Here is a 25,304-nt window from a genome sequence, read left to right as displayed (position 1 = left end):
CCCCCCCCACTGTTGCCCCCATCTGCCCCAGTGCTCACTAGGTGGGGCTGGGAGAGGGATGGAGGATAGTCCTGGCCTGGCTGATTCAGAGATTCGGCATTCAGCTGAATCAAATTGGGACAGTGATTTGAATTACCAAATGAAATCACTGTCCCCTGAATTGGCCGAATCTGAAGTGAATACTAGCCACTTTGTGCAGGCCTAAAAATAACACGGCTAGGTGCTCAGGGCAGCTTATAGACACAGGGCAGCTTCTGGTTGCTGCCCTGCCATAGGAACATTATTGTAGTCACACAGCAGCAGAAATTGTTCCCCTATCCTCCACCCAGATTGGTGTCTGAGACAACTGCCTTAGTTACACCACTGTATCTGTTCATCTGCCTTTGCAACTCTAGGATAACAAATTAAAATTCATTGTGGCATAGTCAGTGTAACTTTTGCTCATAAGAAGTGATGGGAATGCCTCAAATGGTTTTGATGTAGATGAATACCCAGTAGTTCAGATGCTTATCTGAATGTTTTTTTATTTTGAAGCATTAAGAACAGACATTTTGTGAAGTTAAGATTTGTTTGATTCTTCAGTCAGATCCAGAATGGTACATTTTAATTTGCATCGTTTCATCACTCTGTATATTTTAAAATGTTATCCCAGTATTTTTTCCAAGAAAAAAGTAGTTTTTATATGCAAAACTGGTGATTTTCTAGTGCATTTTATTAAAACTTAGGCACATAAATCTACAGAAGCTTTAGGATTTCATTCTTGTGATGTTCTCTGGAAGACTTACTTTTATATAAACAAGGATAAATTGCTTTCCTTTAATGCTTAAATTATACATAAAACAGGGGCCTCTCTTTTTGAAGAGAAATGCAAGTGTGAATATTGAATATGAAGATAAATGTTTGTTACAGGAAATTAAATGATGTCAAATAGAAGAAAACTGAGGACCCTAACACAGAAATCATTAAAGCAATTTCTACTAAACACCAGAAGATTAGAAATTAATGTAGTGAATACAATGTGCCCTGACATTTTTGGTTATTGAGTTTCTAAATTTGGCGTATGTTGAGCCTTGGTCTAGAATGTGGGCTAAAATTATTTTGATAAATAACTTGTTTTTGAAAGTCAGTGTTTTGAATGCTGTTTGGGATAGATGAATTTGTGTTAGCAACTGTGATATATTGAGTATTTGACTTTCCATGCTTGTATTAAAAGGAAATCTCACAAATACTAGCTGTATTTTTCTGCTGCAGTGCCAAATATATTTTCTTAAGACTATGCACTGAATATGCCAATGAATTCAAATCACTTTCTGTGTGTTGCATAATCTACTTGTTAGGCTTTATCTGAAGTACTATGCCCAGATTTGGCACCATATTGTAAGAAGGATTTGCAAAAACTAAAGAGGTTAAAGGTTTTCAGGAAGAGGCTTGACAGGAATCTACATGAAGTGGTATAAGGAATAATGAAAGTTGGGTAGGAATTTGGGCTAGACTACTCAAGGTGTTTTCTACCCCTATGATGCTTTGATTTTTTTTTTTAACTTATCCAGAAACCCACATATAATGAAGATGGTGAAGCAACATTTTCTTATATTTGCTGGATTGCTCACATACATTTATATGTGAAATACAGAAATATGCTAATGATTAACTTAGCTTTGACACTCTTGTGTTGGAAAATGTTTTCTAGTTCCTTTTACTATTCCCCACTGTGCCTTTTCAGGGACTGAAATGCTTTATATCTAGTCTTCCTGAATTTACGCTATGAGTAGAAATGTGCATCCAGTGGATTTTTTTCCCTTTTTCTCCTTTTGAAGTTTGGATTATGATGGTAAATCCCCTTATTTTTGCTGCTGTTCTTGTTGTTTCCTGGGGAGAAGGGAGTAATCTTTTGCATGAGATTTTAAGTTGTAACAGAATCTTTACTTCTGAAAATGTATGTACTCTTTTGGTAATTAGATGGATTATTTAATTCATTTGCTTATATAGCGATACAGTGAGGTTCTTACTTACAAAGTTGTACATAAGTTTTAGTACTGCTGTCTCTCCCCTCCCCATCCCCAATACAATGATTCTTTCCAAGAATAACTGAGTTATTTATATGCACACAAGCAATAAAGAAGTTTTCCTGTATTTTTCTCATGTCTCATTTCCATAATCCTTTTTTCTGCCTTTTAGTTACAGTTTCCAACACTCCTCACATTTCTAATAAAATTTTGAATCTCATAGTTGTAACTATGTACCTCTGTCTTCAATTAACCACTTTATAAACCATCATAAAGTTGGAAAGATGCTTATTATCTAGAACAGTAGAGCTAAAAAATAATCACATTTACTAAAACTTGAGCTCAAAGAAATGTTAGAAGCCTGAATCAGTGCAATATTTACCTTTAACACAATTCAGTGGCTGTAGTAGTACTTTAACCATAAAATACAGTGCTATTATACATAGAAGTTACTGCAAAGCTAGGTAGGTTATACAGTGGAAATTAGGTACTCTGGTTACTACCCATGTGCAAGCTCTTACCCAACAATGAATATGAGGTAGCTTAGGCCTCAGTAAAGGTGGGATAAGAACCTGTAGATAGGCCATTACTGCATCCTACTTCATCTTGTAGTAACTTGCTGCTACAGCTCTGCCCCTAGATATTCTACATAAAATTAAATCTATAATATAGACTTTTCATTTTTACTTATGTATTATTTTTCCAGATGACACGAGAGCAGTATATACTAGCAACACAGCAGAACAACCTGCCAAGGACTGAAAATCCTCAGTTTTATCCAGTAGGCATTTATGGATGGCGAAAGAGGTGCTTATACTTCTTTGTCCTTCTGCTGTTGGTTACCATGATTGTTAACTTAGCAATGACAATCTGGATATTGAAGGTTATGAATTTCACAGTGGTAAGTACTACCATGATTTTGCATCTCTTGCTTTTCATGCTTACAATTTGTGCTGCTTACTTTTTTCCCCCCTTTTTTTTGGTACACATTCATCTTATTTCTTTTATATATATATATATATGAGTAACTTGAATATTGGATATTTAAAATTATATTTTTTTCAGCTATTTCTTAGTGAGTTCCAAATATCCTTCCATATGTGCATTTGGAAGAGTGTTTTGGTCAGCAGTGTCTGTTTTAGGGCTCTCCTTTTATTTTGTGCGTCCTTATGCCTCCACCTGAGGACAGAGAGCATGTGGCCGCACCATCAGCCTACAATGTCTGTCTTTATCTTCTTCTTCCTCCACCCCGTGTATAGATAGTTTGTAGAGATTTTGATAAATAGGCACTTACTTGGGATTATGCTTGTTTTAAGTTTTATTGTGAGGCTCTTTTTCTTGTTGTGAAAATATTGCTTTTGTTTACTCAAATTATTCTCAACACTGATTTCAACCACTCTCTCAGCACTAATTCCCAGATCTTAACAGCCTTTTTTCATTCAAGATTGTAACGCCATTAAGCAATGGACATACCACATGGGATATGAACACACCAGTTTGACTCGCAAATGTCACAACTTTCTCTAAAAGAATCCTAGAGGTGAGGGAATTCCTACTAAGACATGGAGCTTTTTGTTCATTTTTGCTTTTATTTTCTTTGTATGGGGTTTGATTCTTGTCTTGGTCTTCTGAAGATATATTAATAAGCTATTTCCCTGTCACTACATTAGCACTGCCCTGCTATCACTTGCCTATGACATAGGTTTCAATACTCTTCAGATATTTTTGCCATGTAATTAAGTGTGAGAGTTTGTGGTGGTGATTATAGGTATTCCTTGGGTTAATGATTGCCTGGGACTATAGGGACTGAACCATGTAGCTCAGAAGGCTTCTTCCAGTTGTATGTACCCAAGGACCCACTGTCTCAAATTCAGCTGTCAAGGAAGAAAGAGAAGAGGGAAAGAGACAAAAAAGTCTTTCTCAAGACTGCTCAACTTCTAATTCCTAAGCCTTAGAAAAAAATTCCATGGCCCATGTTGGTGTTTCTCACCATATCCCAAGTTCATACTCACTGCTCAATCCTAAAGATTACTTTATAACAACTTGGTATTGATGCAACCATGCCATCACTAACAGCACATATACTGGCACTGAAGTCCAGTGGTGATTACAAAGACTTTCAGAGCAGATTTTAAGTGTTGGCTAAGGTACCTTGGCACCACCAAAATAAATTATAGGACTGAATCGCATTGGAAGTATTGAAGCTTACATAGAAATATTGTGTTTTAGCACTCAGTTTCTTGGCCCTCAACCTCCTTGCAATATTCTTCGCAAATCTCTTATGAAAAAGGTGACGGAAAGCTATGTCAACTACATGGGTGACTGGTGCCTTCTGAGTCGGGGGGGGGGGCACTTGTCCCCACCCAGCAGCCAGTCAGTGACTGGGGGACGGTCCCTCTCACAGCCAGTTGTGTGTGTCAACCCGGAAGCAGCATTCCCTCTAAGCTGGCTGTAAGAGGGAACACTGCCCAGAAGTGCCAGTGGCTCGCCTGGAAGGGCCAGGGGCATGCCCGGAAGTGCCAGCAGCACTTCTCCTGGTGGCCCCACTCCCTGGCCAGCACTCATAGCGGGGGCACCAGCACTTCTGCCTGCCCCCCCCACCTTTGTGAGGAATGCTTCTGTGAGAGGGTACACTACTGCTGTCAGGGGGGTGCATGTGCACTCCCATGCACCCCCTACACATTGCCTCTGGTTAACTAGATGTTTTTAGGACACTCTATTTAACTAGAAGTGGACTATTCAGACTATACCACAGAATACTTGTAGTGTTGTGGGGAGACTCAAGGCTTGGGCAACTATCAGGAGGAGGAGGAGGAACTCATCAGTTGGATAGTGACCTATAATCAAACCACCAAGGTGTAACTAATATAATACCGTCTACAGTCACTGCTCATTCTAGTAGTCACTTCTCCAAAAATATCTGCCAACTGTAAGCAATTGTAAAACAATGAATTAGTCTTTAACAGGCACATTTATATAGCACTTTACTATGATACAGACATCCAGACCTGATAAGTTTTAGGACCATTCCTGCACCATCATTAAATTGCTAGGAGGTAAACAAGTCTGTGAGAGATATTGCTGAGAAGAGAACAATAACTGGTGCTAGGGGGAAGAGCAAAGAACTAAAAGAAAAAAGTTACTTTTATAGTAATTTTATTTTGCTACTCACAAATTCTATGACCCATCTTCATATCCCTGCCCCCATTATGTTAATATCAAAATGTTATAAGGGAAAAACATTGACTGTTGGTGTTGGGCTTGGTCTAAACTTCATGCTCTGCAGTGGATGCACAAATATGGTTGAGACACAGGAGCAGCCTAGGCGAGTTCTGATGACTTGGAATTTCTCTCCTAGTGAAGGGGAAGTACGTGCACAAACAATGGCATACATAGACAGGTTAACAAACTTGAGGATCGATGGTTTCCTATGGGACACACTTTTTCCTGCTCTAATTTGCCAGGATAACCTCTTTTATCTATGGAATGTTAGAGATGTATTACTTAATTAAAAATGGAAATATGGTTGTTGGATTATTTGACTTACTCTCCATGTATAGTAAAAGCTTTGTTATCTGGCACCCATGGGGAATGGAGGGTGCCAGATAAAATATGCCATATAACTGAGTGCCTGTCCCGCTGCATCTGGGATGTCGCCGCCACTCCCACTGCATCACTGCCCCTCCTGGTGATGCAGGGAGGGGGGACCCTCATAGCCTGCTATGCCCTGAGCCATGGGAACTTGGCAGCGCAGGCTGCTTTCCCCCGGGCCATGCTGGTTTGTAAGGTGCCAGTTAACACAGCTTTTTCTGTACATGCATTAGAAGTGGTGTGTACTGTGTGCTACAATTCATAAAATTACTATCTCTATTTTAGAAGCCTTTAGTGTCTGCCTTGTCAGCAGTTCGTTACATACATAGTTGTGTGTGTGTGTATGTGTGTGTGTGTACACATTAGTGAAAGTATTTTAAGGGTCCATATAGATTTTACTGATTTAATGAAATAGTCTTGATTAGATGAATTTTATGTGCAATAGTGAGATTCAGGGAATGGTAAAATACAACCAACACTCACGTGGAAGAAGTATTAAAAATGCAGGTGAATTCTCTCATGTGTTTGCCTTGTTACATAGATTCTTCTGCTTCAATCTTACATGAAACAACACAAGAAAAATGTTTGATACAATGATATTTTGTAGCTGGTCTTCATGACTACAAGCCTGCCACAGAGCTACCTAATGTAGGTGTCCATTCTAGGTTTTGAAAATGTAGATGCTTTCATTCCTGCTTAAAAATAGCAACACCTTACTGTGTCTAGACTCTTCAAAAAGTCATTAACTTAAAATACAACATAAGAATAAAAATCTTGCATTTAGTGCACAACACAGATCTGTCTCAGTGATTCTGCTTACTACTTAGTCGATTGAAGTCCTTGCTTCAGTAGCTTAAGAAGTATGAATGTAGCTAAAGTCATTATACAAACACAGGCTTAATGATTTCAGAAAGATAACATTTAAAGTGTAATGCCCTATATACCTAAATCCAGTCTTTCATGACTATGCTAAGTATTGCAATTCAAAAATCACTTAGCTAATGTGGAATTTTTGCAGCCCTACAATATTATAAATCCAATTAGATTGTGTACAGTTGGCAGTGTGAATTAATCTTTAATCCTCCTGTTATAGAGGAAAATTCTTACATTTTACGAGTACCTATACTGTTACTCAAATAAGCAACTGTAAAGAGTAGAACAAGAAAATATGGCCCTACTATGCCATTAAAAAGCAGAAAACAATGTATAAATTGTTTGAGGAACGTTATTGATCTAACAGCATTATATTTCACTTTCATTATTGCATTTGCCATCCCATAAATGGAAACTCAGAGCTGTTAATATTTTCTGTTTGAATAATCTGTACACTTTATTGTTATCAAAAAATTTTGTACCTGTGAAGACTGACAGGATCATTTTATTTTATAGTTGTTCCTTTAGCAGATCATTCTCTACCCCTATTTATGCCTAATACAGTGTTGTTGGCATTAGATTATTAACCTTTATTCCTCACAAAATGAAATGCATGATAGTTTGTTTAGTGTGATATATTATTTTAGGACTGATTTGTGTGCTCCACTCCAAATATTTATATAAATTCATGATATGATCTTTGTTTAGCCTGTTAGAGACAACAGGATTTGTAGATATAAAACTATTGTTTATGATTTTCTAAATATAACTGTCTAGTAAAAAATGTATATTTCATGGTTTGAAAATGTGTTTTATTAATAGATCATTAGTGACTATAGTATTTCAAATGCAGTGATAATGGATTATTATAATAAATGTCAAAAACATTTTTTAAGAACTGGAGTAACAGAACTTTCTGTGACATTTACAAAAATGTATAACAATTTTTTTTATCATGCTTGCATCTGTTTTATTTTGTTTTATTTTATCAAAGCAAAAAAACTTTTGCTATATTCAGACTTTTTCTACATCTTAAATTTAGATTAGCATTTTCATCAAAAGTGTGTACATGGGATGTAAATGAAATAAGAAATTTTAGAGGCTCATCATGATCATTTTAAGCAGGGCCATCTCAGTTAAATCAGTAAAGGATCTGGTTGAACTCTTCATAGTTATGAATGTCCATGAACAGTAAAGCCCTGAAGTCTTTCTGACAGAAGAGTCTTCCTCAAAATTTGTTGAGAAATTTCTAATGCATAATTTTGAAGGAACATTACATAAGTATAATAATACAGTGCTCAGATAAATTATGTTCTGAATTCCCAAGTAGGCTCTCTTAGCCTAAATTTTATGTAATTACATAATCCAATATATTAAGGGTTCATTGTTTAGGCTTCAGCCCTCTTTTAAACATCTTAAACTGATTAAAGCAGTTTGTGCTTGTATTCTCTTCTGAGGCCTCACTTGGAGAAGTATGTCTAATTTTGGGCCCCACTTCAAGAAGAGCATGGAAAGAGTCCAGCACAAATCAACAAAAATGATCAGGGATCCAGGAGATGAGACTTATGAGCAAAGGCTGAAAGAACTGGGTTATTTAGCCTGGAGAAGTGAAGACTGGGGGGTGAATCTGATAAGTCTTCAGACACTTGAAGGATGCCTGCTGGCTTTTCATGTTGGCTGCAGGGGACAGGACTAGGAGCAACAGCCTCAAGATGCCTCAGAGGAAATTTAAGCTGGAGATCAGGAGGAACTTTCTCACTGTGAAGGTGGACAAACATTAGAACAGGGTACCTAGAAAACTTGAGGAATCTCCATCCCTGGATGTTTTCAGGAGAAGATTAAATAGACTTGGCTGGAATGCTTTAGTCAGAGGTAATCCTGTCTTGAGCTGGGGGCTAGACTAGATGACATCATTAGGTCCCTTCCAGCCTTACTTTCCTATGACCCTATGAATATTGCTGGAATTTATACATGTGCATCAACAGAACATAAATTACCAGAATGAATGACGGTCCCTACTCCTCCCTCCAGGTGAAATACACTTGTAATGATAAAGTGCAAGCTGACTACAATGTGTAGTACAAAGTACTATTTGCTGTAACCTTAAATTCAGAACTGGGTAATACTTAATGTAAGTTTTAATCTTAAGGCCAGTGAAAGAAATTATAAGCCTGGCTGGGAATCTTACAAGAACAAGTTTATTGAAAGATTTCTGACATTTGTCTTTTGAGTTAGAAAATTTAGAGATTACAGCGCATTTTACAAGATACTGTAGTTAATTTTTCTTGCCATACCTGTAAATATAGGTGAAAAGTATAAGTGAAATGAATTTAGAGAAAACTTTTTTCAGTTTTTATCCCTAAATACTTCACTAAGTCTACTAATGTACAAATAGCTTGGCATAAAAAATATATTCAAGGCACTACATATGCCAGGATTTTCAGTCTCCTGCTTGAGACGTTGCAACGGACCATGTAATAGGCTATATTTTGCCATAAATACTGGGTTTGAGAGAGTCCATTAGGGAACAAGTATGCAATGGAAGCTGAACAAATTCTATTCAATTTAACTTTTTCTCACGCGAATTTAGATTGGGAGGAATCTCTTTGGTGTTGAGGCAGCATACTTTTCCACAAATGCACAAGTGATGATTAAAATGGAGTCCTGGTACTGATTAGAGAAACTTTTATACTGCTGGAATAAAACTTTAACTTTAAAATATTAAGTTTCTGTCCCTGATCTCCTCCAGGTTCAAATTAACTCACAGTCCCCCAGCATTCCAGGATGCTTTACATCTCCCCTGGAAACCTCCCTAGCTCCCCCCCCCCCCCCCTTACAGGGTGGGTAGGATAGCTTGGCCCAAACTGTCTATTCCAGCTTAGCAAAGGGGTATGCTCTAATGCACCCTGGCTTCTGGCCTGGGCCTCTGCAGGCATGTAGCTGCATTTCTGGAATCAAAAGTTAATGTCTGTTTACTTGCTTATCAGTTTAATCTATACATCTTAGACTAACCTACAAAGATTGAATGGATTCAGCCTCAGCTTTCTGACTGTCTGTTCTTAGTCTTTGATATTGGTTTTGTCACTTTGGATCTGTTGAGAGACTATTGTTAGGGAATTTAATAAGTACAGAAGACAAATCCCATGTGTATGTACATTGTACAAGGATGTGACTACATTTAAAGCCATCTTATTAATACGTAGTATTTTATTTTGAAGTTATTTTATTTCTGAAAGAGCATGTGTTGTAACTGCAGAGCCTTTAATCTGTAAATATAGAAATGCATTGTAATCCATGGAGCATGACTGGCAAATTCTTGGAGGAAGCAGAACAAGTTATACTTCCTAGGAAAGAGAAGGGTTATTGTAGACTGATAATGATCCTTTATAGTTTAGAGCAGCATTGAATTTGCCCTACCAAATGCCAGGGCTGGGTGCGATTCAACCCTACATTCAGGAACTACCATTCCTGCAGCATATAATGAGTATTGTAGGTAATGTGCCCATATGTCAGTGAGAAGCATGACCTATCTGCAGCTACATGTAAAATGCATCTTCAGTGGCCAGCTCATTACCAAATACATACAGCTCTTTGCGGAATTTTTTGTTACCCATTTTGTGATTAATGACAAAAGGTAAACCCTTAGAACGCATAAAAATGCAGAAGGCTCAGAAGGGAATGATACTTCAAACAGTGCTATGAAGCTAAAAAGAATAAACTTGATAAATTAAAAGCATAAATGTGATAAAATGTATTTACTTATTAAAAAACTATCATTTCAAAGAGTTACTTAAATGGGCAAGAGTTTTCTTAAGAAGTTGTATTTTTAACTATTAAAGGTCTTGTGTAATTTAACTTGCTCAAGTATCTAAAATATATTTTTCAAATACTTGCATGAATGAGAAATGGAATTAATTTCAGTTCTATCTTTGGCCCTTTAAAATAAAATGTTCCTTTTCCATGAAAATTCTAACAGATGGTTTACAGGTGAGTATCTGTAAAAGTCAATTATGACATACTGTTAAGAATTCAAAGCGGTCTCTTTAAGGGGTGTACGTGTGTGTCTGATCCAGAAACCTGATTTTAACAGTAATCTTTGTTCAACTGGGAAATGAAAATAATGTATGATTTTAGTTAACCAGTCATAGGCAATAGGGGTGTGTGAGATGGGCCTTATTTGATTTGGATTCAGCCTGAATCAGGGACAGTGATTCAATTCATTGATTTGGATCACTGTTCTGATTCAATATGGCTGAATCCAAATCTGAAGATTCAATGCTGATTCAGAGAATCAGCGATTCAGCCATAGACACAGTTTTAACCACATACTTCAAGTACCAGGTGCAGTGAATTCTGCAATGGTGAGGCGGATGGAGCATCCCACAGGAGCACAGGGGGACCCCTTGCATGCTTTGTGGTGGACCCAGAAGTAGACCAGAAGTACCCTGGGTGTCCCCCCCATACCCAAGAGGCACCAGTCACTGAACTGGGGTCGTGTGGGGGGGTCTCCCATGGGCTCCCCAGCGGACCTGGAAGTGGACTGGAAATGCTTCTGATCCACTTCTGGGTCCATTGCTGAGCATGCTGGGCCCCCCCCACCGCACTCCCGTGGGATGCTCCATTTGTCCCAGCATCTCGGCATTCACAAGCCACCTGCTACCATGAGGTATGTAGAAAAAACAGTTAAAAGTGTGTCTATGTCTGAGTCATTAAATCTCTCTGAATTGACTTGGAGGGTTCCGATTCCATTCAGAGAGATTAAAGGGTCTTCTGATTTAATTTGGATTTGAAGATTCAGCTGCCATATTGGGCCGAATTTCCATCGAATCAAATCAGCAATCGAAGCTTTGCACCGCCTAATAGCCAAGCACACAGGTCATATTGTTTAAGAGAACTGAATGATTTATAAAAATTGTTTGAAGAAGCTGACATTTTAAATATCAAAATTTAACAGAAGTAATAATTGATTAAAAGTTACTGCATGAGAAGAAAAAATGATAATGTTTGATATATATGAGATGTTTGCTTTTGCATCTGCTGGAAGTGGACAACTGTTTACATTTTAGGTGATGCTGTAAATCTGGTGCTTTTATTTGCCTGTACAGGCATACCTCGGAGATATTGCGGGTTTGGTTCCAGACCACCGCAATAAAGCAAATATCGCAATAAAGCAAGTCACACGAATTTTTTAGTTTCCCAGTGCATATAAAAGTTATGTTTACACTATACTGTAGTCTATTAAGTGTGCAATAGCATTATGTCTAAAAAAACAATGTACATACCTTAATTAAAAAAATACTTTATTGCTAAAAAATGCTAACCATCATCTAAGCCTTCAGTGAGTCGTAATCTTTTTGCTGGTGGAGGGTCTTGCCTCGATGTTGATGGCTGCTGACTGATCAGGGTGGTGGCTGCTGAAGGTTGGGGTAGCTGTGGCTGTGGCGAAGTGAGCAAATGCTGTTGGAAAAATGGCGCTGATGGAAAGATGGCACCGATAGACTTGCTCGATGCAGGGTTGCCACAAACCTTCAATTTGTAAAAAATGCAATATCTGCGAAGCGCAATAAAGCAAAGTGCAGTAAAATGAGGTATGTCTGTAATTAGAAAGGCACCATGTTAATTTGAGCAAATTTTGATACTTCCAAAAACTAAAGTTTTAGAACTTTTTGGGGGGTAAAAAAGCATTTTATTTGTTTGTATGTTTTCTCACTTCCCTATTATAAGAGTAAATTGTTCCTTAAAGCAGTAAATCTACATGTTCTTCTTATGTTCTTAAATGCTTAAGGCCCTGATCACAGCTCTTCACTCACCTATAAGTGCTTGAAATAAGAGGCTCTGTGTAGGTAAGGAGTCAGCCCATAATCATAATCAGGTCCACGGAAGCATGCAGCCTAAGTTAGACGAACATAACACATCAAGAGATAGCAATAGAGGGAGAGGGAGGATAAAAATTACAAGATAAGTGGTATGGTACACATTCTGCTTATTCCTATGATTTCTTTGAAACTTTATTTCTAAGTCAATATAGTCACAGCTATGGTTAAATTCCAAAACACAGTTTATGAAACTAAACATTTTAAATGGGACTGATAAGGCAGTAGGGCTTTTCCCATCAAAGACATTAGACATCTATATGGACTTTATTAGGTCATAAGAAAACAGCTGTTCTTGATCGCATGAGTCCAGCAGCTGACGGTATTTCATGTGGATGCCTTAGGGTCATAAGTTTCTAGACACAAAAAATAAAAAGCAAGCAAGCCAACAAAAACAGAATATGAATGACACTCCCAGAGGCAACATAGGAATTGTAGAAACATTATAGAATACAAACCAGCATTATTACACCAATCTAAAACCCAAGATTGTAATATAAAGCTGGCCAACTCTTCTTGAAAAATCCAGCCTAATACATTTTTACTAGTCGCTTGCGAAGTAAAGAATGAAAAAACAAAATCTTTTGATTCATTCTTGCTGGCAGTAATCACACACTAGTTTTGTGACATCAGTGTCCTTCATGCCAATAAAATGCCCAAACTAGCATTATCCCTCAAGGACCCTGGGAGTAAATGTCTTTATTTTTCTTTGTCATTCAGTTAAATATAACAAAAAATTGCAAAATATACTTGATGATGATTTGGATTGTATTTATTGTCTCTAAAAGGAATAAGTATAGAATATAATTTTTAGAGATTTGCCTTGAATTAGTCCACTTCTCACTACTACAGCGAGTACAATAAACCTACAAGGTTAGCTCCTTGTTCTCTGTCCCCCAGCTTGTTCCTACTGCAGCCTCTTTCTTCCTCTCCCATGTCCCCACCTCTTACTGTCAGACCCTGCTATCCCTGCACACAAGGAAGAGTGGAACAACATTTGCATATAGACAAATTACTACAGGTACCCATGGTGGACAAGGTTCTTTGGGTGAATCTGATATCTTTTATTAGACCAACTGAAATAGTTGGAAAACCATTTTTAAGCAAGCTTTTGGGTTCAAAAACTCTTCATCAGGCTCAGGAAGTTTCAGCAGTTGGTGTCTGCTCTTCCTGGATGGAATGAAAAGTAAAGAAGCCAGAGGCTGGGCTGGTATGCATACAAGATAGGCAGTCAATGAAAATGTAGATTGAGGAGTCAATGGATGAGCCACAGGCTGGGTGGAGGTTGGGGAGAGAGAAAGAGAATAAATAGTGGATAAGTACCTGGGGAGTCAGATGTCAGGCAGTTTATAAAGTGTCATAAATCTAATGTCTATATTTAGTCAATGAATTTTAGTATCCAGGAGGTTGATGAAGTGGAGTTCATAGGCTTGTCTCTGGAAAGTGTTTTGTAAGTTTCCTCTGAGGATCAGGACTGAGAGATTGGAGAGAGAGTGGTTTTCTTGTGAGAAATGTTCCCCCACAGGTAACTGGGTATTCCTGTCTTTGATAGATTTCTGGTGTGCATTCATTCTGGTACGCAGTTGTTGTTTGGTCTCTTCTACATATTTTCCATCAGGGCATTTGGTGCATTGGATGAGATATATTATGGTTCTGGAGGTGCAGCTGTAAGATCCAGGAATGCTAATGGCTCAGTTGTGGGGTGTAGTAATTGTGGGGGTGGTGGAGATGTGTTGGCAGGTTTTGCATTTCTTGTCATGGCATGGTCTGGATCCATTGGGTATGTTCTCGGTCTGAGGAAGTTTGCTTCTGGTGATGAGGTTAGCAAGGTTTGGTGCTTGTTTGAAGGCTAGGACGGGTGGTTCTGGGAAGATCTCTCTAAGAATAGGGTCTCTTTCTGGTATGGGTTGCAATTAGTTGAGGATTTTTCATATGGGTTCAAGGGAGGGGTGATATATCATAACCAGTGGTGTGCAATTTGTGGGGGTATTTCTTCTGTACTGCAGCAGTTCTTCATGTGGTACCCATAGACTTAGTTCATCCAGAATTAAGGCATTTCTCCTTTTTGAAACTGCTGCAAGTGTTTTGCACAAGTGCTGTGTAAACACACTTTTAAAAAGCATTATTGTACTTATATAGGGTACAAACTTGATGCATCTACATGAGATGCTTTACTCGAGATTATAGCTAATTACTGCATGGTAAACATCACCATCTACACATGCAGATGTTTACTGCACAGGAATTTGTTCTAACCTTGAGTATATATACTAACTGTAAAGACAAGTAGCAAATTTATTCCCAATTATGTATTGTGCAGTATGGCAGATGTAGATGGCTGACCAGGAGCAAATGTGCTCCTGATCAGTGAGGCAGCAAGGGGCAGGAGATTGCTCCCTGCCCCCAAGAGCTGCCTGGTGCCTGGGTGAGCTCCACCATTGGAGCCTCAGCAGGGACAATGTCCCCCTGCCTTGCAATCAGGGAATGGGGGCAGGGAGATTCTTATCTTCTAGCCCCAGGTGCACAGTTGTAGGGCCTAGGCTGAAAGAGTCTTAGCTCCCAGCCTAAGATCCACAGTTGTGGGGCTGGGGCTGGGAGATGAGAATCTCCCATTCCCAGCCATATGATAGTGGAATGGGGGCTAGGAGCTCCCTGCTGCCATGGTGGAGGAACATTGTCCCCACTCAGGTGCCAGTGGTGGAGCCAACCGTGGCAACAGGCAACTTCTGGGGGTAGTGAGAAATGTCCCAGCCCCTTCCAGGAGACAGCTGTTTCCTGTCCCTCTGCTCCCTGTCAGCTCCTGAGCCAGCACCCAGTGGTAGCCTAAAGCTCCCCGTGACTGCTGTAGGGGGCTGATGCAGGACTGGCAGAAGCAGGAGCAGACTGCAGCCATGAGCAGCAAATCAGCTTCCATGTTCTTGTATGTATAAACCCACCCCAGAGCATCTGTACATATTGACATGCCCAGTATGCATGATGTTGGTCCAAAGCCAAAAGGTTAATGGCTTCATAGATTTCATAGACACTACAGCTGGAAGAGACCTCACAAAATCACTGGGTCCAGCCGTCTGCCCAAGGGGCAGGAAGTCAGCTGGGGTTAAATGATTCCAGCAAGATAAGCATCCAAGTGTTGCTTAAAAATGTCCAGAGTAGGTGCTTGCACCACTTCGGGGGGAATCTATTCCTGGCTTTGGGGACTCAGACAGTAAAGAAGCTTTTTCTTATGTCCAGCTTAAAACAGTCTTCCTGGAGTTCATGACTGTTAGACCTTGTCTTCCCTTGGGGTTCCCTGGTGAACAGATGTTCTCCCAATTTCTGATGCATACCCCTTATATACTTATAGGCTGATACCAAGTCCCCCCTGACCCTTCACTTCTGCAGGCTGAAGAATTCTATGTCTCTCAGCCTCTCCTCATAAGGCCTGTTCTCTTGTCCTCTAATCATACATGTGGCTCTCCTCTGGACTCTATCAAGATTTTCCACATCCGTTCTAAAGTACAGAGCCCAGAACTGGATTCAGCATTCCAGCTGCGGTCTCACCAAGGCTGAGTAAAGCAGGAGGATGACTTCCTGGGTCTTGCTTGAGATGCATCGTTAGATGTAAGCCAGAGCTTTGCTGGTATGGCATCACATTGGTGGCTCATGTTCATCTTGTGGTCAATCATGACCTCCACATCTCTTTTGTTCATGGTGCTAGTGAGTGTAGCACTGCCGAGCCTACGACTTACCATGTAGTTCATTGGGCTAGGCCCCAGCACAGTCAACAGCATGTCAAACCAGAAATCATTGGAAATGGGGGGAAAAAAGGTGCAGTTCAACTGTGTGAGTAAAGAGAAAGTCGAAATATTTGCAATGACTTCAGGAAGATCACCATGACTTCAGGAAGAGTTGTCATTGAGACTAACTGCATTTAATGGGCACTACCATGTATCTTATTCAGATGTGTTGAACTAATCGATCCTTATGGTAATTTTCTATCAGTATGTCGTCCTTTGCAAAACTGCGACAGTTAAAGATGACAAACCAGCATGTGGACATGTGGGAGTGTGGGTGTGCAGGTGCATGGTACAGTTTTGTAACAGGAATAAGAATGGAGTAACTGTAAAGGTGGGTTTTGGACTGTCAAGTGGACCACAGTGGTCACAAGACAGTCTACCACTTGGTAGAGGTATAACAATCTTTCCCTCTCTCTCTCTTGGTCCTGCAGCTGGAGTACTGCGTCCAGTTTTGGGCTCCACAATTCAAAAAGGATGTGGAGAACCTTGAGAGAGTCCAGAGAAGAGCTATGCACATGATCAGAGGTCAGGAAAACAGACCTTACAACGACAGGCTGAGAGCCATGGGGCTCTTTAGCCTGGAAAAGTGCAGGCTCGGGCAGAGGAGAACAGGGAGAGATTTTTTGTTAATATGAGGTGGAAGTATAAGATATTACTTTGCTATTCCAGAAATTATAAAAAAAAAAAATCCATGATTCTTTTCCTGCCCCCCACCTTGTTGTTTCGGAGGAATGATAGTTTGCCGACTTCAACCGCCAGAAAAGTGTGTCTCCTTCCACTAAATCCTGATATCATTGGTTGGTTCATTGCAAGGCAGAGCCAATGCTCAGTCCCTATACACCTGCTTTCATCAGTAGCAGGTACAGAAGAAGCATAATGTTTATGTCTCAGATTCAGGTTTGGGTGGTTTACACAGGGTACAAGGAGAGTTAAAAATCTTCTGACATATTACTTTGACTAGGCAGACCAAGAAACAATTTCATTTTTCATACTGATGGTGAAAAGGGAAATGATGACATTTATATATTTTGCAAGTGACAATAGAACTGTTTAAATATCCCTTTGTAATTTAATCACTAATTGATCAAGCCTGCATCAATACAAACCAATGTGTTTGTATACACAACCAGAATGTTTACACAAATTGTGTTACATTTTTTGTTCAGAAGGGTTTCTTTAGTATTTATACTTGAAAATTGCTAACAAAGATGCAGTTTGTTTTGGGTCTGCCTTTAGGTGGTTTGTAAGCAATAAAATACAAATTTCATGATATTTGTGATTTTTTTTTTGTGGGGAGAATAAAACTTCTAGTGCCTTTGAATCTTCATTATGTTTTTTTTTCAGTGTTTTGGTTGTTACTGTTACGATAAGGGAATGCGTGCATTGTAGTTACTGAGGGGCTTGTTACACAGTAAATTTATGTGGCTTCTGGAGCTATTAATCCCTGGACTGGTTGCACATTTAATACCTTTTAAGTAGCTTAAAGCACTTGTTATTTGGTTTAACCTTACTGGAGCCCCCACTCAGACTGGCTTGTTTGTTCCTAGAGCACAGCCAGGAGTAGACCCAGTGAGAGCAGCGGAGGGGAAGCAGTGACTCCACTCCCTCACCCCAACTGTCGTGCTAGAGCTGGGAGCAGAGCCAGTCCAAGGGGCAGCAGTAGGCACTGGGGCTGCAGCACTCACTGTACCTGGCAGGACGACTAGTGAGACTGTCTTTACCTTAGGTACCAGTCCTGCCCCTGCTCACCAAGCCTCTAGTGTCCAAGCCTGCTCATCAAGTCACAGTTGTGCAGGTGAGGGGCAGCCAGAGCAGGTTTTTTGCCTTATCCTGTAACTGCTCCACTAAACCAAACAGCACTAAGCCCATTAATATTTGTTCAGCTTACAGGGGAAGAACTGACAAGGCCCTTCACTTCTGGTTCTACAAGTTGCTTTTGTTTAAATATTGCCAGATGTGCTTAAAAATGAAGAACTGGAAGATTCTAAATGTTAATGATTTGTATCGAACTGGACAAGCTAAAAATGACTGCAGATCAACAGCATATTCCCAGAGTAGGTTCGAAACTGTTGCGGAAAGAACTTGTCAAATAAAATGTTGCTTGCCTTTAGTATTTGTGAGTTTTCTCTTTTTCCCTCCTTCAGTCATTGTGCTGGCAGATGTTGTTATTGCTGCTCCAATCTTATATTTGTTGAAGAGAGCAGCTATAGTAAACTTATCTTTCCCCAAGGGCAGTTGTCACCCCTTATCATTGTAAGGTCTACCTCTTGCACATTCAAAATTTAGTAGTTTGTATTTCTGACACTTTCAGGTTTCCACTTTTAGGATAAAAATTCAGTTGAGATGACTGACCAAACAAAAAGTGAGTGCTGTGAGAGGGGAGAAGAGGAAAGAAAGAAACTGAACTTGCATATTGATTAGCCCTCTTTTTCCCCTTGAGCAATAGCGACCTTTAAAATGAGAATCTGTAATGCAAAATTTAATAATTTATAGACGACAAAAATACCCTTTTACCTCCCTCCCTGGTTGTTATGAAGACTTTTCAGTAAGAACAGAAGAAACAAGTGTGAGGCCCTTCCAAAAAGTGTGCAAAGTTTATTCTCTGACTATACAGAAGTTTGGATAGTCACCAATTTTATCTGTAGGCATCTAGACTCCTGCTGTCCTTCACACACACTTGATGCTGGATTCAGGACTTCATGGGAATAACACCATAAATCAGATTGCTCAAAGAGGTGATGCCTTCCTGAATCAAAATGCACTAAATGAGAAAAAGCATTGAGTTTGCTTTAAAGCAAAGGAACCTTGTTGAAGAGTGAACAACACAAGAAACTAGTGCACTGGGCATCCGGAAATGGAAGATTCACTGGAGAAGGAAGAAGCAGGATGGAGTGAAATAAAAGTCATCCATCTCTGAGGGCGAGGAGGGCAGTGTGTACAATGACAAAAGAAGGGCGTGTGTTTCTGTGGATTAGCGGGGAAGATGTTCCCTTTGCAGCTGGGAGTTCGAGGTTCCTTCCCTGCTGCCAGGACTGTTTACTAACTGAGTCTTGCTCTCTTGGCTGCCTTTCAGCTTCAAGAAGGGTGAAAGGACAAGAATCCACTCAAGGTGGAACAGGCCTAGAACCCAAGTCTTTGATTTCCTGGATAGGAACTCCAATTACTAGTCTAGTGCAAAAAGGAGGCATCACTACCATCACTTTCTCCAGTAGCTTCATTTGCATGTGTGCTCTCAGAATCAAACAGTTGCCAGTCGTGCTCTGAGCTCATCTAATAAATGAGGGACTTAGGCAGAATTTAGGTGCCTCCCAGAACCGTTTTGGACAACAGTCCAGAGTTCAGACAGAATGAGGTGCATAGGTGGCTGGTTTGGACTCCTTCTGAGTATGTGTAGTAGCCCATCTATTTTTTTTTTCAGTCTATTGAATTGAGGAGGGAGGGATTGCAGCCACTAAGCAAAATTGATTTGGATCTCTGTGCTTAAACTCCACCTTGTTTCAATGTAGATTCAAATTTACCTCTAAGGCAACTAAACAGTTCCATGCTATATTTTCTTTCTGCTTGGGACCATTTCTCTAGTAGGAGTTCTGGGTAAACATACTTCAGGGGGATCCTTGTTATCATGGCCCCACTAAGGGGTGCTGTCATTGAGGAATATGGCAAGGTTTTGATGGAAAGATCCAGAGCCAGGGTGAGAAGAAACATGAGGTCAATGGCAAATTTCCCCTAGGTTTGCAGGTTCTGCCGGCTGTACTTCCTATTTTGGAGAATCTTTCAAAACAAACTGTGAAAATGAGATTTCTCCCTTCAACTATATCTCTCTGTTTTCCTACAGGAAGCTGGTTCTCTGGTCTCTAGTTTGTAGTTGGCTCTATGGAGAAATAAATATCTTGGAATTAAATGGTTACCTAAGTTTGGCCTAAAAGTCAAAGGGCCAATAGGCTCTTCTGTTTCAATTTCATAAAGCTATAATCTATAGTTCACTCATTTTTAAAAAATCATTTACTTTCAAGCAAGTAACATTGGATAGCAGATGAAGGTTTTTATTACAGCACAAAAATTAGGGTATGAAAGCCATTTCTAAGGAAAAATGCTTATGGATTTCAGATTCATGGTGTGTGCGAATAAAATAACTTCAGATGCCCTAAGGTTCAGATTAGAATTGAGTCACTTATGTAAAGCAACTATACAATAAAATACATAATAAGAATTTTTTTGTTCAATAGCTTTGTAAGGGGAGGAGGTTTCTTAACTCATTGCCTCATTTCCCCAAAGAAAATAAGCATGAATTATGGCATGTTAATCATAAATATAATCTCAGCAGAAATAGTCTGGCAGAATATTAAATTATACTCTCATGACATTTTCAAAGTCAGTTTGAGTAATCTGGGTATATAAATATTTCATAATACTACATCCTACTTATTTGAAATGGTTGGTTGGAGTAATATTTCAAAATCTGATAATAAGCATATAATGTGTTGTTGTTTATTAACAAATAAAAAGATCTTAAGTATTAATTGCTATATCAGGCCGTGCATTTCATTAGCAGCACTGGAAAACTCTTTTTGAAATTCTTTATTAATGGCTTGATAACTATATTGCAAAATAGATACTTTATCAACCTGTGGTACATTCTAGTGAAATGATTTGAATTATTTAAGAACACCTGGTTATGTGGTGCTAACTGAGGAAAGGAGAAAATGCGTCTTGAGCAGTTTGTAGATTCAACATAACAGGTTCCTTCCTATGTTTCTGGGTAACATAAATGAAGCCTGGTGAACTGTAGTTTTAGGCAGACTGCACATGTAGTGACATTTCTGTTGTGTAAATTATAGGTTTCTTTTTCAAACCAGCATAATTTAAATGACTGTGCTTCTTATAAGCAATTGTTTCACTGAGTCACATGTACTGATATTTGAACTGTTAGATAGTTAAGGGGTGCAATCAGTTTTGTGTTGCTTGTGTCCTCTGAGGGTGCTCCTATCATTATTGGGTCCCTGACCACTGGTAAATAAAATGTAAATAACATATGGTGAAAACATCTAAAAATCAGTGCCTGATGGACCCACTAAAATTACTCCCACTGCAGCCTCTATATATGATGTGATTTAGAGCAGTGATGGCTTCCAACTGAGCTTGTGGAAGAAGGGTAAGATGACCCTGAAAAGTTAAGTTAGGGAGAGGACAGTTGAGAGGAAGAAGGGTGGGCAGTACCTGGACAATTGTGCAGGGCAGAGGCCTTTAAATACTGTAGTATGGTTTTTGCTCTGGCTGGCATCTCCCTTCTCACCTCTTTCCCTGAACTCTTTCTTTGCAGTGCCCAAACCACTTTCTGGTGTTCCAGACCTCCCTACTCTATTCCAAGGGCTACTCACTTGATTTTGCACCCTTGCTGGCAATCAGTGGTGATGGGAATGGGTGACAAGAAAAGAGGTGGGTGAAGCAGGAAAAAGAGCAGGGAAGACATCAGGTGACTTGGGTGCTTTGGCACCCGTTCCTGTTGCCGCTTATTGTCACAGGCTGTGCATTTAGGTTGGGGGGAAAGAGAGAGAGTGTGTGTGCACAGAGACATAGAAGCAGCATGAGATGGGGAGAGGAGGGAGCCTAGCATCCCATCAAGCCTGATCCCCGCACTGTTCCAGAATAATTATCTGTTGTAAGTGTTCATCCATAGGGAATTCCTGAGTTGTATCACCTAAAAAATCTGGAAAAAGTGGGTTGGGCCTCCAAATACCTCATTCAGCCCCTATCCCCTGATGATGTAAAAGCCCTTTAATGCACATGAAAAGGAGAGCAAGAAGGTCCCAGACCAACAAAAAGCCTTCTGTCAGGCAGAAATGCTTGAGGAAGGAACCTGAACAGGACAAATTATTGTTAATCTAGGAATAAGAGAGTTAAAATGCAAGGGGTGTGGTTTAATAGGGTCACAAGACTCTCTTCTAGCAGGTCCAAACTAATCACTTAGATTCTGACAGACATCCACAAATTTTGTGTGTCGTATTGGTGAGCACGTAAGGTGTTTGAGCGTTGATAGTAAGGTCAGATATTTTAGTCTCAACCTGCAATCTGGTGTGGAAGAAATCTGTTTCTTTTCCTTAAGGATAAAAGAAAAATGTGTGTGTGTTGGGGCGGGGGTGGGGTGGAGGGTGGAGAGAAACTCTTACAGAATTATTTAGGAGCATGCAGAGTAGCAAGCAGTGTTGCAGCACAGCAGGAGAGAGCTAAATTGAAATGTCTTATCAAACTAAGTACAGGATTTGCAGCCACAAATCAAAACTATCTACAATAATGGTGTGATTTCATTTACAAATCATGTCCAAGTTAATTTTGATTCATTGTAATAATACAAACACTTCAAGATAAATAATATGCAAAAGGAGTGGATTCAAAACAATACACACGATGTAAAAGCTACAACTGTATAGATCCAGCTTTTTGGCAAGGCATTTTTTTTCCTTTCACCGTTTTTTGTTTCCTTTGTGTTTGGAAATGGTTTAGAAACCATTTACTCATAATATCTGTGCTAAAAAGCAGTATGCACCTCATCTAGTATTTCTATCTGTGGTTCTGGATGATGATTTATACAAATGTAAGATTTAGCATTCACCAGTCTGTATTTGGTACGGATTAATTTTTGTCATGTCACAAAATTGTATAAATCCTCTGTCAGCAGTACAAACTCAATAGAGAGAACTTCCAAGCAAAACAAAGGAGTGCTTTCTTATAATTTCCAATTACAGTATTATAATTCTGTAGAAACAGATATAGAAGAGCTTTAAATTAGTAATAATGTATAGATTTCCTATGCATATACTTTTGCATGCTTTTTGCACTTGATTCTAAGCATCTCAGAATGCTGAAAAGGAGTGTAATGAATAAAATAATTAATGCACAACTTGAGTATTTGGACTGGAATTTAAAATTTCTAGGGAGTAATGTGATGCTGAAATCTGGAAGCTATATGAAAGGCTTTCTTGTAAATTCAATATTTGATGCTGCTTCACAGTTCAGATGTACTGGAGAAATGCTCCCTGTCAAGATATTTCAGCACCTTTTCTATCCAGATCAGAAAACAAATGAAGGTGTTTAAGACATGCTTTTATTACTAAACTAATCCAAATTTCTTGAAATTCAAAGGTTTGGTTTTACTCATTAAACAAGAGTGTCTGTGTTTTCAGGTGGCTCGTATATCTAAAAATACAACACCGAGAGAGTACTTTTGTTAAAAATAATTGATTGCAATATGTAACATGTTGTAGGTTTTATTGATGATGATAACAAATAGTAATGTCTAAGATGTCAAATTTCCAGGTACGTGCCTAATTTTAAGTGTACAGATGGTTTCATTGGTTTCAATGGTCTTGCACATCTGGTACCGTTAGAGATGGTGCTTTAATACCCATGAAAAATATCAATGCTTCCATATTGATAGCCCTGAAAACTGAAGCATTTCCAAATAATCAAGTACATTCTTTCTGAGAGAAGAAATTAAAATGGGTCCTTGCTGAATTTATCACATTTGGGTATGGACAAAAGTACTTTTTGTCACCGCTTCAAAAGGGGATGGAGGGCTTCTATTTGGAATTACACAGCAATTTTTTATCTAGTACAACCACTCCTGCTTTTAACCCTACTTCAGCCAGGGTGATTTTTAGTTCACTTGTTTTGCTACGTGCTCATGGACGTAACAGTTACAGCTTACTAGCTGCTGTGTGCTTCCAAGCAGTAGCTCTCTCTCCCTTTTAAAGTCATTACACGTGTATGTTGCTCCAAACCTTTTAGCAGTGTCCTGTGTCCCTTCGTCCAATGAAAAGTGACATAGTGCACATTTTGAAACTGGACAGACTTTGATTTGTCCAGTTTCTAGGTTCAGGAATAGTAAAATGCAAATGAAATTTGTCATTATTGGAAATTACCTATAATAGAGGCAGGTAAGAGAAAAACAAACAGTTGATAGAGAATATATTCTACTAAAATCCTAGTGTTGAAGAATCCAGTTAAGGTAAAAAACAAAGATATTTTGTTTGTGATATACTGTCTGTACACAGTGTACCCCAGTTGGCATGTGTTATCCATAAGCTTCATGAAGAATTTTAAGTATAATGTGTCAGACTGTTGTTATTTAACAGTCAAATATAAATACAGTGTAGTAAGTCACTAGTATTAATAGTAAATTAATGCTTTTCTTAGGCATCATCAGCCTTGGAAACTATATTCATTAATGATACTGCCTTCCATTTTTAAAAATGTTCTGTTGCAATAAAATATGCATTTCTTGTATTCAGTAAGAATGATAAAAGAGAATTTCTTTTCCGAGATATAAATGGCAATTAGTTTTCCAACTTTAGCGCCTTTCAATGGAAGTTTAATGTCCAATTTCCAGCTTTATATGTTCCATATACTTATGCTGATTATTTGGTGGTGTAAGGGTTTTGTTACACATTACACTTTAAGCTTCTAAGATGTTGATCAGTGTTTGCTCTAGGTTAGAGTATTTGCACATTCAGGCTAAAAACCTTCTCTGACTGTCCCTGACCTGCACATCTGTGATTTGCCACTAGAGGGCTGGCAGACAGAGGCCTGACTAGGAGCTACAGCTGTCAGTTGCCACTGGGGCTAAAATACAGATGTTCAAAAAGCCCTTGACAGAAGAACTCTATTGTTCTTTGCTTAAAGTACAGTAAGTTAGAGTATGAGCAGACCAAATAGAGATTTGCTGTTAATGGGACTTGAGGGGAATGGAGGGGAAGAATGGCCTCTGGCCTCTGGAAGTGCTCCTACATGCCTCCCAGGAAACTGCCTGAGTAGCCCTTCTCCCCAGCCTTGCTCTCAGCCCCACCAGGTGGCAACAGCAGCTGTGGGTGGGGAGGGGAGCCCCCACAACCTCCACGCTAAGCAGCAGTGCACTGCTGTCTGGACCAGGTTGCTGTGAGGAGGGAGAGACCCTGGACCCCTCTCTGCACAGGTCCCTGCCTGGGCTGCACCTGGGCAGGGGCAGCTGCAGGGAGAGACGCCAAAGTCATAGATTTCACAGACATCAGGGCTGGAAGGGACCTCGGGAGATCATCGAGTCCAGCCCCCTGCCCAAGGGGCAGGAAGTCAGCTGGGGTCATAGGATCCCAGCAATATAAGCATCCAATTTACTCTTGAAGGTGTTCAGTGTAGGTGCTTGAACCACCTCC

General features: G+C 39.5%; 1 protein-coding gene across 1 annotated transcript in view; it reads left to right on the top strand.

Moving 5' to 3' along the window:
* Nucleotides 1–2,712: 2,712 nt before the first annotated feature.
* Nucleotides 2,713–25,304, top strand: part of SGCZ (sarcoglycan zeta) — a 517,747-nt gene continuing 495,155 nt past the window's right edge. The window contains exon 1 of the mRNA XM_019553415.1: nucleotides 2,713–2,907. Within this exon, the coding sequence (XP_019408960.1) occupies nucleotides 2,713–2,907 (195 nt within the window). The remainder of the gene's footprint in view (nucleotides 2,908–25,304) is intronic.

The sequence above is a fragment of the Crocodylus porosus genome, unplaced genomic scaffold (genome assembly GCF_001723895.1).
Source record: "Crocodylus porosus isolate Cpor-Errol unplaced genomic scaffold, CroPor_comp1, whole genome shotgun sequence".
Lineage (NCBI taxonomy): Eukaryota > Metazoa > Chordata > Crocodylia > Crocodylidae > Crocodylus > Crocodylus porosus.
Note: the sequence above shows the minus strand (reverse complement) of the source record. Positions and strands in the feature narration are given on the sequence as shown.